The 17,709-nt window shown below is 30.3% G+C and overlaps 1 protein-coding gene across 1 annotated transcript; it reads left to right on the top strand.

The window, feature by feature from the left end:
* Positions 1 to 3,403: 3,403 nt before the first annotated feature.
* exex (extra-extra) lies at positions 3,404 to 16,333 on the top strand. The gene is made up of 3 exons (XM_035082861.1): positions 3,404 to 4,973; positions 14,399 to 14,562; positions 15,909 to 16,333. Exons 1-3 carry the CDS (start codon positions 3,614 to 3,616, stop codon positions 16,233 to 16,235), a joined length of 1,851 nt encoding a protein of 616 aa, XP_034938752.1. The 5' UTR covers positions 3,404 to 3,613; the 3' UTR covers positions 16,236 to 16,333.
* Positions 16,334 to 17,709: the final 1,376 nt, after the last annotated feature.

The following is a 17,709-nucleotide window of genomic DNA, read 5'->3' on the forward strand; positions in this document are numbered from 1 at the left end:
GAGTGTAGATAGGTGTGACTCTTAAGGCCTACAAATTGTTTAGGATGAAGATAGTCTGAACCTCATCTTATATATGATTCACTTCATTCATACACGAAGGCAAAATAGGATAATTTTAAAAGAAGAATGTTTCTGTAAAATTTGGTATAAAATTTACTTCAGCTCTTGTCTGATCAGTCATCGTATTACCTACTCATTAATTTTTAAATAAGAAGTGTCAATATATCTCTAAGACTTTTCTGTGTATGAGCACAATGTGTTTAAAATATTCTTCACTTGTTAAAATTTCATCATAAAATAAAACACAAGGTTAAAGATAGTTAAAATTATTTTTGTCTTTTGAAAAAAAAATCGAATTCATTCAGATATAAAAAAAAATCATGTCTTTTTCAGTAATCGATATTTTAATTTGCATATCAAGTTAAAAACAAATGATTTAATGAATTATTAAATAATCTCTTCCATTTATATTTCCGTTATCATTCACATCATCCGAGTGTTTGTCATCGCATTGGATGCAAGTCAGAGGGGATTTTATGATAAAGATAATCATATCTGAAATAATTAAAATTATATTGGTAAGGATTTAACATTTTGTCTGATTATAAAAGTTGACAATTATTATTATTAACGTGATACACTCACTCGGATTTGTGTAAGGTTCAATCTAATAATCGTGGACTTATTGAAGGAATCGATATTGAGGGATTAATTTTAGATTAGATTCGTTCGTTGCATCAATACAACGTTTATGGATATATAAATACATATATAACACTGCGTTCACTCAACTGTTTCAATATTTAATTTTTATCACTTATCATCTTCTATATTGATTTGAAGATACACAAAAATCTATTTTTCTATTTTAATCTGTTATATAAAAATAAGTCATATAAAAATAAACAGTAATGGGATTAATGAAATTTTTAATAAATATAGATTTTTTCATACTCTTATCGATAACTTGTTGCTATTTTATAAGTAATCGATCATTAATCGAGAATTTCCAATCATTATATCAATAAAAAGGCAAGATAATCATTCGGACAATTGAGTTAAAAGCTTATACAATCATTTTATTGTTAATTACATCCATCATATCGATCAATTATCGTGCTGAAAAAATTGTGATAATTTTATATGATTATCTGACGTTAATTTCGTTCAATTAAAAATCTATGCTTTTTTATTTGCCCCATATGTTCTTTAGCTACATTCAGACATTATTTTATTTCAAAACAATGTTATTGAACTACCTTAATTATATATTATAAACATTTTCATTCATTTTTGCTCACTGTTTATGTAAGTTATGAGTTAATTACGAAATAACGATTGTAAGAAAAAAAATTGAAAAAATAATTTTTAAAATGAAAATGAAATCTTTCGAAGTGGTTATTAACTAAACCAAACACTTAGTGTGTGGTTAAATATATCGTAAAGTTTTTATTTGATTACTTTAAACAGTCGTTGATGCAGCTACCTGCGACTAAATCGACCAGGTTCTTGGTGATCTTTTTGTCGCAGGTGATCCATCATTCCTCATAATAACTCAGGCATGTCAAGAGCTGAGTGTCAACATCTCATAAACGGTAGTTTCAAAAATATATTTTAAAATATACTTCTACGTCTTCATCTTGAGATAAATGTCATCTGGGTTTTATTCTATTGTTATTCTTAAATACAGACCTTGTTTGAATTATTTAAATAAAATAATAATAATAATTTAAAAAATAATAAAACTTAATATTGCTTTTTTTTCTTCATTTGTAGGTTTTATCACGTTTAGTGTGATTGAAGAATAATTTTCTTATAATGGAAAAATAATTAATGGATTGATAATTGAAGTGTTTCTTTGAAAAAAATTAAAAATGATGAAAGTGTTTTTCTTGATGATAAAAATTAATCTCAAGTCATAAAAAATACAGAAGTGTGAAAAGTGGATTAGAAAAAAGTCGTAAAATAAATTTAAACGAATCCTATGTGTATTTAAACGACAGTCATTAATATTCAAAAATTAAAATTTGTAAACAATGACTTAGTATGTTTATGTAGACAATTGTGTTACGAATCCAGTTAATGTTACTTATAGAGCCTATGTATGTTGTTAGTCCCAAATTACCTGTCCCTGTATAAACTCCTGAAACATCACTAGACTCTCCTGAGTCATCCAATTGTTCGTGTCAATTACTGCAATTATCATCACTCCATACGAGTTGTGTAATTACAGAATTGATAGATATGATCCATATTACTTGTAAGATTTTTCCTTGTCCGATTCGACATTTGACGACACTTGGACTTTATTTTTTTCGTGTACTTTAATTTGTTTAAATATATTTGTTCATTTAAATTATCATTATCTTAGACATTCCATGAGGATTAAGTGATAAATTAACAGTGAAGTTTCAATTTATTTTATTTTTTTTTATCAATAACAATAAATTACAGAATGAAATTTTTAATTTCTTTCTCTTCAATTATATGATATATAAATTAAATAATTACTTCACGAATTGATTCTTGGATTTTTTAATTGATTTTTTATCAACAATACTCTTGGATTTATTGTTTAAATGATGATGAATTATCGATTATAGTTAAATTTTTGTTTTTTTATATCAATAATTGAGAAAGGTCAGAAATGAGTGTATTACTTGAAAAAATTCTAACTAACTCTTTTTCCCAATATTTAAGTCTTTATGTACTTTTATTATGTAATTTCTTGAATTAAAAAAACGTTAAAGACACTAGGACTATGCTGAGTTTAATGTCAATGTGTATCATTGAAATGAATAATTAATTTTTTAATAAAATAAAAACCATTTATTATAAAGGATTATTCTGATAATCAAAACTTTGCTTTTGTATTTTTCAAGAGTCATGGTAATAAAAACAGGAATTTTAACTTTTTAGCACTACTGAAATTTGGTCATAAAATCTGCCACGGATTGTCATTGCTTTGTCTCAAACTCACTGTAGAATCAATCTCACTTGCTCAATTTTCTCCATAAAATAATGCGCATGCAATCTTAGCAAAGAGCTTGATACACATGCAAGTGTACATTCTGCACCTGTCTTTCTTCCGCAAGTCATACTCACAACTTCGGATTGGTCCAAAGTGCTTGCAAGTATAACAACGTGCCGCAGCATCCATCTCTTGTTCTCTTTTCTAGCAAGCTATACTATAATTTCTCTTCTATCCTGCTTAGTAGAATTCTCGCGATGGTGGGTGGTGGATCAGAGAGAGGCGGAGCTCAACTACAGGGCGGGGCACCCCACGATTAAATCGTAGAGGCGCACGCAAGAGAGAGGAAATCTATTATTGCGGGTGGGAGAAGATTTTTGGAACACACGCACGCGGTTCTGATGTTGGGATTCACTTTGCGATCTACCGCAGCCTAAGACATTCTGTCAACCCTCGTGTCATCTTTTTACCTGTTCATACAGTGATATTGGACTTTAAGTAATTTATTTTTCAATTATTTCAGTGAAAAGTGCATGATAATAATACTACATTGATTAATTAATGTAATGAACGAATAAGTTATAGAAAAAGTTAATAAATTGGTGACATTTTGTGTTTTTTTTTATTTAAAAAAATGAACTGATGATAAAAAATATGGCTGCGATGCATTACAATACAACAATGGTTGCTGAAGACATTCATTCACGACATCCACGACACTCTTTTGGATTAGATGAACCAGGAGCATCACCAAGTTCTGAAGAAGCTAGATCTCCAGCTGCTGGTTCACCAGTCGGCTACAATAACACTAATGAATCTCGACGAGATTCAGATACCGATACTTCAAGTGCTAGGATTCTTAATTATGACTCTTTCAAATTTGGTCCTGAAGAAAATATAAGAAATCTCTTTAGAGATGATACCAGAGCTGATTGTCATCAGTTACCCTCGAAACGTTTTCGTGAAAATGACGATCGTATCTGTAGTGAAACTGGAGTTTGTGCTTCTCCAGAAGGTAATGAAAGCAACAATGATCCTTCAGGAAGACAGAGAAATGCACCAGGTAAAACTTCCTTTTGTATTGATGCTCTACTTGGAAGAGCGACAGGTAATCAACGACAAGTAGACAATTTAGAAGCATCACCTCCTAGAATATTAGATTCTAGGAGAGAAAGAGATGATGATCAAGAGGGTCATGGAGTTGAATCATTATTATTACCACCTTCCAGAAGGACTTCGAATTCGTCAATGAATTCCTTACATCCTTTTGTGCCTCGATCTGATAGAAATCCTCCTGGTTTAGGTCCCACTCATAGTATGAGGATGATTCATGCTTTACGAGATGCAAATAACATCCGGTTATCATCATATGACAGTTTTCCTGCTAATGTTGAAGAACCGACGGACCAAGTGTCGAGATATGTTGATCGAAGTACTGAGGATAATCCTGAAGATGATGCGACAACAGATGTAGATGTTGAGGAGATGAAAGATGATGAGAATGCAAGAAGAACCAGTAGTGCTAGTCCAGGAAGTAATGCTAGTCATAGTCCAGTATCAAGCCCACCAATTTCACCAGGATCTGAAGACTTGGCCTCCAATCCTCTAGCTAATTCAGGAATACCTAGTTTCCCTGGACATTCAGGACATAGAACTGATGTGTCTTGCATGGGACCTTATAGTCTAGGTACTTCTGGAGTCAATGTGGCTGTTGCCATGAGACAAGGTCAACAAGGTCTTCTTTTACATTCCGGTGGTCCATTAATTCATCCTTCCGGGTTGTATTATCACCCAGCTGGATCTTCGAGTGCTTTTCATTCGATACATAAAGATGCTCAATCGTTGGGACATCCAAGACCTGGAACCGGCGGCTCTGGAACTACCTCCGCTCCGCCGCATCCTCAACAACCTCAACAACAACCTCATCATATTCACCCACTTCAACTTGAATGGCTTGCTAGAACTGGAATGCTTTACCCTCGGTTACCAACTGATTTAGCTGGTGAGTTAGGTATTTCTTGTTATATAAATATTTTTCTAAATTTGATGATTTATTTCTAATCGTTCTGAGAGGTTTGTTTACAAAAAAGTATTCTTGTTTCAATGTTCTTAAACATAATGACAGCATAGATATATAAATACTGCAGTACATTTTGCCAACTAATTAACTTTCATGTATACATTTTTAATTAAGTATTCGTTGAACATGCGTTTTTTTTTTTTTTTTGAAAGTTACTCCAAAAAATGTTTGCCCTAGTGTATGAAGGTTTGGATAATCTGTCGACTCATGGAAAAATCTTATGCAATAAGACATTCTAGAGTACCCAAATAATGACAGCAGTTTAGTATGCTGATTAAATATTGAGATAAATGACAAAACCGGAAGACAAACGGAAACAAATGTGTAGAAAGTTAATTGAAGAAAGTAAATGCCAATGAAAGGATATAAAAATAAAGAAATATAGAAACTTTAGTGTTTATTGATAACAAAACTGTTAGCATCGATATGGATCTTAAAAGTTATAAATCGTAGGATTTAATGCCGTCGTAATTGCCATCATATTGATATTGAAAAGTAAAAATGTCCAAGTATATATTCGTGCCGACGCTTGTAATACACGATTATGGTATCGGTTTGTGGGATCAGTCGGGAGATATGGATAGTCCATTTTATAATCTAAGCGTCCGGTTCTTAATGATTTTTTTGACGCCGTCAAGTCCTATATTAAATACTTGACAAATTAGGGGAATTAATTAGTAATAGTATTAATGATTAATAAATAGTTTTAATTTTAGAAATGACTTATCAATCAAAAGAAATAAGAAACAAAATTTTATTTAATTTTGTTTGATATTTGATGAGATTTAATTGATAAGCATGTTTATATCATTGAGTCACATCTTGTATGAAGTTAATATCGTGCAGTTTTTATTTTTTTCATTTTTTAAATTAATTCTATAATTCATTTTATCATCAATAAGTCGTTCGAAAATAGAAAGATAAGAGGAACGAACAAACATCACCTTTAGCCCTCCTGTATCACATCGTTCTCTTAAAAAGCACGTGTTATGTTAGCTCTTGACACCTATTATCGACTATTAGTTCATTTCGTTGGCACATATATGAGATACCAAGTATGTAGGATGATGAGCTAGTGAGAGAGAATTTTCAGCTGACAAGATACAATTGTTGACATGTCTAATGGACTGTTGTGTCCCGTCATATCACTGAGCTGATATGTATCACTCGACATTTTTTCTATCAACTCACTGATGATATAGTGAAGGGCCGATATATCGGATTTTACCTTTAATAGAGATTGATTTTCTATTTTTTATTTACCAGCTTTATCTCTGATGATGGCTTCATTGTTTATATAATAATTAGAAGTATTACGCCAGCTCTTAAACCAATAAGTAGTCGGCTGTTTTCCTTTTTGAAGAAAAATTTTTTTCATATTTCCGGTTGATAAGAAGAAGACTGTTCAAGTTGTGAACCAATCGATCTAGTTTCACAGAAAGTTTTTCTATCGTTAACGTCTTTATTAATAAATATTAACTGATTATCACAGATTGTTTAAAAAATTAGAGATTAGGTGCTAAATGAAATATCGGTGTGAACGATTAATCATCAAGGCCTAAAGTGACTTTAATTTATTGTTAAACATTAAAATTCATCATTTCGTAGAAATTAATTGTTTTTTTTTCTTTTAATATGAATTATTTACATTAATTTTTCTTCTATTTAAATTCATACTTTTATTAATTCAATTACCATTGAATTATTTTCCTTAAGAAAGAAGGTTTAATTAAAATAATTAAAGAACTCAATTAAATATGAAATTATAAATTTAAAAAAAATAACTGTTATTAATTTTTTTATAAACATAATAAATATTTTTTATCAACCACATGATTACTCCAATTCGATAAATTTTATCTACAAAGTAATGTTAAAAAAAAATTGAAAAAAAAACTCGAAATTTCGTGCAAAAAAATAGCAGTGACTATTTTGTCAAGCCAATCAGTCGAAGCTTTTATCGAACAAATTGGTTGGTGAACGAATGCACGAGTAAAAGTGCGCATAGGGACGCTGGCAGTTTCTGTCAGATGATCCTGATTGGTAGTTGCTGAGCTATTTATTCGAAAAAAAACAAAAAACACTTTGCTATATGTATATTCGTTTTTTTTTTGTTAGATCTCGTTTACTGCAATACGAATCAATTGGCATTGGTGTGACGTGAATGGTCGTGAGATCGTTAAAAATTGGCGACGCTACTGTGTGATTTGAACCAATAACTCTGGTGGCATCACGTCATCAATACTATTTGTCTCTTTCTGCGATGGATTAATTGTAAATACCAATGTAGAACGATTTTTATTCACTCAATATTTGGAGCTGGGTTATAGCACGTACAAGATCAACAGCATGTTCCATCTATTGCTCTATTGGCTTCGCAAGCACGCATTTTCTCTTTCTGTATTTCGCTACGACACGTATCATCATTTAACTGTCCCGTAGTACGTGTTCTATTCAACGTATTACGAAACATTTTACTAGTATCGGAAACATTGACTATAAAACAATTTGACAATTAAATGGCTTATTGATAAATATCGACTGATTAGACGTCGTCTATTCAATGACTTGTCTAGAGTATTAATGAAATAAAAAAATAATTCAGAAAGTACTTGAATGTAATATGAGATAAGAAGTGTGAAATTAATTAAATATATTTGTTATTAGTAAAAGTTACTTAATTATCTTCTTAATTAGATAATTAAGTTGATGTAAATGATAGTTTTCAGTTTTATTACACTTTAATATTCGAATTACAGTGTTTTTAAATTATTGAATACACATTATATGTCATTTGTCGGTTATTTGATGTAAAAAAAATCTATTAAGATCTATTAAGATATGAATATTATTCTTTTCTTTAGTTTAACAACGAAAGAAAATTCGTCAATTAATTTTATTGTCATTTTCCAATATTACTTTCCATTTTTAAGACAATTAAAAAAATCAATTAATCATTTTGAATAATTATTGAATTAATCTATTTTTCTGAATAATTGATTGATACAATTATTGAAGGTTCTGTCTGGTTGAGAAATATGCCTCTATTAAATTATCAATAAGAAAAATCAATTTGTTCAGTCTAATAAAATATAATAAAGATCAATGTAAATTGTCGGATGAAATTATAATACGAATATTTAAACGGACAATTTGTTCGAGGATATTCTCCTGGCAATTACTTTGACAAACTCATGGCCATTTTTTTCCCTTGGCAATTACACATTTCTCCGTTCAGGGAAAACGAGTCCGATGATGTAGAGGAAGAACTCACTGGGAACAAGAGCCTAGTGATGGTCGATCGAAAAAGAGAAAAGGTACATATAACTCCAGGGGTCCAATGGAAGGGATGATACTCGAGAGACGGATAGAGGGGTTCGTATAGTGGGGTCGACGGATGATTTAATTAGTTAATTGTGCGTCATTCATCCGTCTATTCATCCCCCTCAGCCTTCCACGGCCTCATCGTCGTCGTCGTTCTCCATTCCTCATCCTCCTACACCTCTTCTCTTCGCCATCGCGATTGCCATGGTTTCCATGACGACCTGCACTTGGTCTCATAGGCAGAAAGTCGCGCTTACTATTTAAAAATAATCATGCTTTTTAAGAATTTTATCATTTTTTAATGTCAATTAACATTGGAAGATTGGAATTAAAATTATTGAATAATTGACTCATTATTCGTGAATTCATTTTATTTTTAATGAGACTGGCGATTATTTGCCATTTTATTGAAGGTATCAGAAAATTGATGTTAATGGAAAGTAAAAAATCAAACTACTGCAATTATATTTTGTAATTTGATGATATTAAAATAATTAATAACAGTTTAGAACTAGTCGATTACTATCTCTCCACTGCCCTTCAACTACTCTATCACTACCATAGAATTACTCATTACATAAATAATTACAAAATGGTATTGGCCTTATTGTCGCCTCCGGGCTTAAATTAACTTCTTATCAGGGTCATATCGAGCAACGTATCTTAAAAATCAAGTAAGCCATATTTAGAATTTCAGATCTACTAAATAAACAATTTTACAATTAATTTTTTCTTTGTATGAAATCTTTTCTTGTAATGAATGATTTGTCTTTAGATAAAAAAAAAGCCGACCCAATCTCATGATGAATTTCGGGAATTGCAAATAGAAAATTAAAAAATAAATACGTGAAACTGAAAACAGAAGATAAATATCTTAAGAGAGTTGAAGAAGAGGAAAAAACGTGAGCCACATTTATCAATAATGATATATGTATATAGATGTGTATGAGAAGTTTATTTACTCGCACGTGGATTCCAGTATCCAACAGTATCTGGTTTGGTGTGGTATGGAAACTTGATATACAGATATCTATATCTATATATCTACAACTCATCGCTCGATCGTTCGCGCGTATTGGTGGTAATGGTGTCTCTGAATTAGCTGCGAGCTAGTTTGGCTGTCCGCGAGCAAACAGATCTTGGTTACCCGATGTGTAACGTTCGTGCTTGCATTTAACGGCCTCGCACGCTTTCACGTACTCCCAGAGTATGTGTATGACTTTAGTTGGCATATGTACAGTTGGCTGACCGCACATTAGGCATTCGTATCTCGTTAATTTACTGCTGAGGTCTCTCATCCCTCAAACTATCCTATTTCATTTCTGTATTATTTGAACTTGCTCTAAATCTCTACACATTCTTATTTCTGCAATTCCTGATATTATTTATTATTAAAAAAAGGCTTTAAAGAATAAAAAAAAATTTTAAAAACATAAAAAATTATTTTTTATAAATTTCAATCAATCTGTAACTTTACTGAGTTTTTTTTTTTTTTTTAAATACAGTAATTGTTCTTTAATGTTTTCAAAGTGAATTTAACTATTTTTATCCTTCAATTTTATTTTCATAATGTATAAAAATTAAGAAGAACAAAACAATTCAATAGTATTTTAAAGAATATTTTTATGGTCGACTATTAATTGACTTTTATCACTTAATTCACTTATAATTACTGATTAAATTTGACTTTTGTTTTTTCAATATCAAAAGGAAGATGTAAAATAGTAATAAATGTAGAAAATTAAAAAAACACCGAGATTTAATACGGTAATAAGTTACAACTTCAGATAAAACAAAAGTGAAACAGTACCAAGGAAGAGTGAAAAGAAAGCTAGCACACGTTTCAGATGTTTATGAGGTGATTTGTGGAGACCCTAGGCAGCCACTGAGTTTGGGATTAAATTTGGTCATTCCATACTAAGGAAAATACCTCGATAAAACTTGCCCAACTACACACTAAAATACCAACTCGATGAAGGGGCTGTAGATTTCAGAGCATTCAAAAGAAAAAGAAGTAAATTAGATTCAAGTTCATAATGTTCATCTTCTCACCGTTAAAAATATAATAAAAGTAACGGAAAAAGTGAATCAAAGAGAAAAATAAAATGGGTACAAAAATCGACAAGTTTTCTTCAACTTAATGCAAATAGAAAGTACAGATATGCTACACTATTTGGTAAATTGTTCAGCTTGAAGTTGAGTTGAAAACCGGAGCAAAGGCGGGGCATGTTGGGGGTTGAAGGGGGTGAAAAGGCGGAGCTTCTGGCACCCCCGACAATCCATTTATATATAGACTACTGTTACTTGTATGTATTATATCCCTGATGTCAACTAAATTGCCAGAGTAGCATCAAATGTGATGCCAAATGTCCAAACATTACTTCATGCCCCTAAAGACTTCACGAAAGATAAATCAAAGCAAATAATTTTATTAATTTCCTTCATAATTTTACTCGAGTGAGATTAGCTTCATTTTATTCAATAATAAGAGTAAAAAACTTTTTTACATCTATCTGTATGCTAAAATGATCCAATTATTCATACGAATATATTTATGTTTTTCTTGCTATCCATAATCTTTTTTTAGAAATGAAATAAATAAAATCATTCAAAGCTACTAAAAACAAAATATTTTTTTAATATCCAAACTTTCAATTAGTGAGATAATTTTTTTTAAAAGTCTTTACAAATTAAAATGTATTCTGATAGTGCTTTTACATGTAATAAAAGTATCTGTAGGTTTTTCCTAATTAGTGTTTTCGTTTATAAATAATGTTTAAATTGATGTAATTATTTTTAGAACCATGAAAAAACTTACTATTCTAAAAATAAATCAAGTTATTTGATTAGAAGTGTTTATCAAAATTTAACAAGTCCTTGAAAAGTGACATTTGTCACAAAAGGATTCAAGCTTGAGTTTGACACTAGCAACGATGATGAGAAGTGGGTCTACTCATTCCAAAGCTTAACGAAGCTGTTTTCTCTTGTCCTGCACTTCGTTAGCGTCACGAGAGACGATCAAGCTGACTGACCGTAAACTGATTTGACTATCAGCTTAACAATTATCCTAATTTACTGATTTTTCCACTAATTTTTTACTAATATCGCATATTTATTTATTTTCGGTTGAAATAAAATGTCAACACACTAAATGCGTAAAGTATCAAAGAAGACAATTACGATAAATTGACATAATGGGCTATTTACTTTTGTGTGCTACGATCGGAGGTTCAATTGATTGATTATATTCATTGTAGGGTCGTGCTGTAATTATAAACACCATGATTCGGTCGATGCTTCCCTCAAATAGATTAAATTATCATAATAAAAGTGGTATGAAAGGGTGTTTTCTATCTTTTATTATAATTGTTTCTTTTTCTTGCATCAATTGTGCTGCAATTTGTTCATTTCATATTATTTCACTCTTACTTTATGGATATTCATAAACGATCTTCAATATGTGTGTGTGTAAATCCATTGTCCACTCGATAAAATTTTTACCCTCTTTATTTACTAACATCTGTCATCATTCATTATAAGCTCTAATTTTTTTTAGTTTTCGAGTAAAATTTATTTCTTACTTTTTTTGTTCAAAAAAAAAATTATTACAACTCAATAACCATCAATATAAATTAAACAATTACTTGTTTGATAAAACTCAACTGAAAAGTCTTTTTATTAATCACAACGATGGCAATCATTTTTTTATATTCAATGTTGTTATCATTGATCTAAAATGCGAACTTTATAAATAATTTTTGTACTTAATTTTAAATTGAAAGTTTTTTTGTCTATTAAAACCATTTGTTCCTTGTAAATCATTTTTTTTTCTTCATTTCAATGTTCGTTATTTATTTCCGTTTAAATACTTGACATTTTTCCATCCCTCTCACTAGTCATTTAATTATTGAATCCACATATGCCTCACTTTTGGCACGTGCAAAAATTATTGTCATGCCTAACAATTCTGTTCCTGTATCTCCAACAAAAGCATGAGGAGCAAAAAAAGTGCGATATTTATCGACATAATAGGGCACACAGAGCACACTTAAGTTAGCCTGTTCACGACTAAATATTAGATACTTAGCATTTAGGATGTAGCATTTAACCGGCTATTTATCGTCGTGACAAGGGTGGTTACCCCCTGTGGGGCACATATGGCTGGAATGATTTGTCCGAGTTGCTTCTTTGCTATCCCTATTTTCATCACCTTCAATCTTTATCTCCCTCCCCTCATGGTTATGACAATTACTTGGGTGAATGATTCGTTTCTCCCTCTCTCCATCAGGTAATCACTATTCTATCTTATAGCACATTCACTATCCTAAAGCCCTTTAGTATGTGATTTATATTTATTGGTAATCTTACTTTCAATTTTCTAACCACCGGAAATTTTTTCAAACGATTCCCTCGTCTAATTACATTTTTCTATCAACAACGATTAAGTATAATTGATGATATTTAATTTGTGAAGTAAAAAAAAATTATTGTGATTTATTTACTGTGAATAAATATTATTGGTAATAAACTATACTTTATATAAATCAATGAGTTCCATCTTAAGTGAATAAAACTTGTTAACAAAATTAATTATAATAAATGTGCATTCTAAAAAATTATTAAGGCAATAAAAGTAGAGCTGCTCAATTGAACAAATATTTTTCTAAATAGTAGAGTTAAAATTTAAATGAATTTTATTATTATTATTGTCTTTTAGTTCTTATTCGAAGAACAAAAATATCAGCATTATAAATTAATATTAGAAATGTCATGAAAAAATAAGGATTTGTAAAAATAAGACTATTTAATAAATCAACAGTTATATTTCTACTGTACACAGGATGAATAAGATGGATGCTTGTTACAAAAGATTTAAAATTGTGCAAAGCAGCTCGTTTGATGGAGCATTAAAACAGATGACATCTTGTTGAATGACAATAATCAGCTTGAAATGATCCCCTCACTTATGGCACGACAGGCGCAAAATAGTACCTGCAGACTAAACTCAAACCATACCAAGTGAATCACACGTTAATCCACATCCCGACTCGCTTCACTGCCATGTGTACAAACATTGACAGCCGGTTCATGCGCTTGGACGACAGAACAGAGTCCATGGGCGAGTTTGTTAAGTCGATTTAGTTGTTTCCTCACTCAGAGAAATTGAAATAGTTATATTTACCATTACATGTTATTATCCTATTAAAAAGCACCAATTGCAGTCTGACAGTTGATGCTTTCTAGCTAAATTAACAATAAGTTTTTTTCAAGAGTCCTTATCCTTCGAAACTTGATATCATGACTGTATGCTGAGCATAACTAGTCTATTGACATAATTTTCTCTCTTGTTTATATGAGACAATGAGAAAATTATGTTGATATTTATATAGAAATGAAACGAAAATATGAGGAAATCAATGATGTTAAGGATAAAAAAATATTTAGGGTGATGATATAAATTTGTATCGACGACGAATCGGTGGCTGATGACTTTTATCGAAACTAGACTCATTGGTGGAGCTAATTGGAAGGGCGGTACACCACGGCTTTTTACCCTTGGTCACACTTTATCCCTCTCTAACCCCTCGTCTAAATTCGAATCATATCTCCCCTATTTTCCAAACAAATCCACAGGGATTTATGTCTTCCTATAATTACATTAGCATTGGCTGATTTTTATTGGATGATCTTTCTATGAATATTAGTGTTGTAGAAATAAAATCAACGATAGAAAAATACTTGCTAACAAAAACTAGAAAAATGACTGAGCTTTTTTTATAAATATTAATTTTAGCTGAAAACCATAAAAAAGAGTTAGAATAATTTTTAAAAAATTTATGATTTAAAAGAGAGTAAATACTAGTCTGGAAAGATAGTTTTTTTTTTTAAATAATCAAATGAATAAGTTTTAAACAAAAAGTTGAGAAAGAAATTAATTTTGTAGTTGTTTTTGTGATGTTGAATTGTAAGATAAGTTTTTCTAAAATGAAGATCCTTAAAAAATATTTGTACGTGTGTTGCAGGGTGTGCAGCTCAACATGCACTTCTTGGGAAAACAAGACGACCACGAACAGCATTTACATCTCAACAACTACTTGAGTTGGAAAAACAATTTCGACAAAATAAATATCTCAGTAGACCCAAGAGATTTGAAGTTGCTACTTCGCTCATGTTGACTGAAACACAGGTACAATTTAGCATATAAATATAAATATATCTCTCTCAGAATAATTTATATCACTTAACACATTTGTAATTTGTTAACTAATTCCCTAATAGAAGATGATTCATTTTAATAATTTAACCAATCATTTTAATTTATTTCAACTATTGAAACTATCAATTTAAATGCTTTCTTTCCAATTCATCTAGATAACTAAATCACAATTTCAATTATTAAATAAAATAAAAATTGATTTAATGATTAAATTAATCATTCAAAAGCTTCTCGACAAGTTTAATTTCATTTCCTAAAAATTGTCGGCGAGCTGCCAACTTAAATGTAACTCAAAAGCTTTACTTTTTCCTCTCACTCTGACAGATGGCTCAGCAAACACGCGATTCTCTCGTGAGTCTGATTTATAGACGGCTCAGGCTCTGATTTGTTTCGATAATTTACCGATTCTGTCTCCGCGTCGTCGCGACGCAGAAGAAAAAAATTTGTAAGACTTTGACATGACTTATTTGATGTTCTCACACTTAACACTGATGTCAAATTTGTATCCATTTTGATGACTCTTATTTCAATCCACTTTTTGCCGAGTTCCCATCCGTATTCGTATAATCACGAAAAGACAAAGAAAAAAAAAACGTTCTTCCAGAGGAGGGTGATATAATATGATCACGGAACGAGGGTAGACAAGGTAGAGAGTGGGATTGGCTGGTACGTTGACTGGTGCTGGCGTATGATATGTTGTCCGAGAGATTTACATGGTACTCTCGCGATGTGAGGGCGAAAAATCGAGCTCCCTTACTTCCTATATCTCTGCAGAGATATTTTACGACTCTTTCCACTACTCATGTGTGGCTTACGGTGCGAATACGAATGTGAACTCGTCTGAATCTCATTTTATTTATTTTAAATATTTTCCTTTACTATTTAATCCCCTTGTAAAAATGATATCAACTCATATGTGATTATTCTTGTCTCTGGATTATCCCCTATTTTATATGCTATTAGATTAATTCTCAAATCGATATTTTCAAAAATAAATTCCACAAAAAAATTGACTATAATTGATCAGCATTTGATCGAAAAGAATAATATTAGGTTGTCAAAATATGAATTTTATAATTATTTATATATAAAATAATCGATTGTTCATTAGAGTCTATGACTTGTTGCCAATGCCATGTTCAAACATGAATGCTATGTATCTAAGACTTTTGAATTTTTACTGAAGATTTTCGGTAGTTAAATTAAAAAATGATAGAAGACAGATTTATAATTGAAAAATGTAATAATAAATCTCTGAAAGTCACAAATCCAAAGAAATGTTTAATAAATAAACAAAAAATATTTGTGGGTTACAGGTGAAAATATGGTTTCAAAATCGACGAATGAAATGGAAAAGGAGCAAAAAAGCTCAACAAGAAGCACGGACAACCAGTAAAACTGAGGAATCACCGGGTACTACAACTGCACCAAGTGCAAGTCGAATAACTACAACAAATGAGCGTGAAGCAACTGCGAATAACTGCACTAGTGAAATTAGTACTGCCTCTAGTGCAAGTTCAACAACCTCAAATTCAGGGGTTACTGGACCACAAGCTGATGAAACTAGAGGAAATTCTCATGAAAATCATCCGAGACTTTTAAGTGAACTTCGTGAACCTCTTTATAGGCCTTACGTTGTTTGAATAAACTTCCTCATTTCGTTACACCAAACTGTCGATTTACTAAATCTAAACCTTGTAATATAAATATTATTAGTTTTTCGTGTTTTAGACAGACTATTTGCTCGCAAGTACCTGTATTTGTTTTTTATAATACATTTGTTTTATTAAAAAATAAAAAAAATATTCACAAGAAAAAATTAGCTTTTTATAAGTGAAAAAATTTTTTGAGTTGAGATGTCAAATTCTCAATTAAATAAATCACAATTAATTGAATTTATTTCCTTATAAAAACAAATAAATTTTAATCACAGACTGAAGAGTTTAATCATAGAAATTTATCTTTCAAATATTTAGTGGCTCAACAAATTTTTTTTTGTGTATAGAAACAGTTTTTTCTTTGAATTTAAAAAGAGACAAAAATGAAATTTTTGTTTTCTTTACTGTAATTTATTTAATTAAATCTTACTATTATCTCTATACATATTTATGTATTTTGCTTGTGTATTATATAAATAAAAATTGTAAATAGCAACCGTGTATCGATGTAAGATAGTGAAAAATGAAAATTGTGATTAAAAAATCTAATATATTGCGACAAGTTCCTATAATAAATTATCGAGATAAATATTAAAAATACAAGTGTCTATTTATTTATCAAAAAACCTAACTGATGCAAATGAAAATTTTTTTTAATCCATTCATTAGCAATTGATTATATGACTTTTTTTCGTCAAATCAATTAATTCTTAAAAATTCCTTGTAGTTTTATTTAAATACCTATACTATCGTTGATTTAAAGGGACGACGAGGACTGTGATCTACATCAGTATTTATGACATGCTAATCTCCAGTTACGAATTCCGTAGGTACTGGATCACAATTCGCAAATCGCTGTGCTACGAATGAAATTCACTCACTTGAAAGTATATTTACTATATATACAGACTATATATGGAGGAAGATCGTATTGTTCTATATACACATATAAATGTTGAAGACATTCTCATCATTTTAGTGAATTCCTATTCGCTTTTGTGTCGACTTAATACCTTCGTGAATGTAAATTAAACATAAAAATCCGTTGAAATCATAGATTCACTGCAATGCAGTTGACTGTGACAATTCAATTACTTCTGTATGTTCAAATCACTAGGGCATTGCTCTAAACTGGAAGATTCATGATTATGTTAATTTAATGAAATATTGCATTAAATTATTTTTCAAATTTATTGGAAACATTCCCTAGAATTTTTTATATTCAACATTCAATTCGTTTCATCAAATTTTTACGATAAATAATGTTTTACTCAACATTTATAACAATATATTTGTATTAAAAAATTTCTCTATCGTTTAATAATAATTATATTATTAACTATTTTTTATAATAATTATTTCTTTTATAACTCTTTTCGAATTAAGATAATTTTTAAGTCTGATTGGGTATGTAGTTCCACTTGTAGACAATGATCTTGATTTAAAATAATTATTTAAA

The sequence above is a fragment of the Chelonus insularis genome, unplaced genomic scaffold (genome assembly GCF_013357705.1).
Source record: "Chelonus insularis isolate UGA/USDA-ARS -01 unplaced genomic scaffold, ASM1335770v1 contig_352_pilon, whole genome shotgun sequence".
Lineage (NCBI taxonomy): Eukaryota > Metazoa > Arthropoda > Insecta > Hymenoptera > Braconidae > Chelonus > Chelonus insularis.

Coding starts and splice junctions, on each gene's coding strand:
- exex (XM_035082861.1), top strand. CDS start 3,614: ATGATAAAAAATATGGCTGCGATGCATTACAATACAACAATGGTTGCT. Junction 4,974..14,398: donor GTTACCAACTGATTTAGCTG/GTGAGTTAGGTA, acceptor CGTGTGTTGCAG/GGTGTGCAGCTCAACATGCA. Junction 14,563..15,908: donor TCATGTTGACTGAAACACAG/GTACAATTTAGC, acceptor TGTGGGTTACAG/GTGAAAATATGGTTTCAAAA.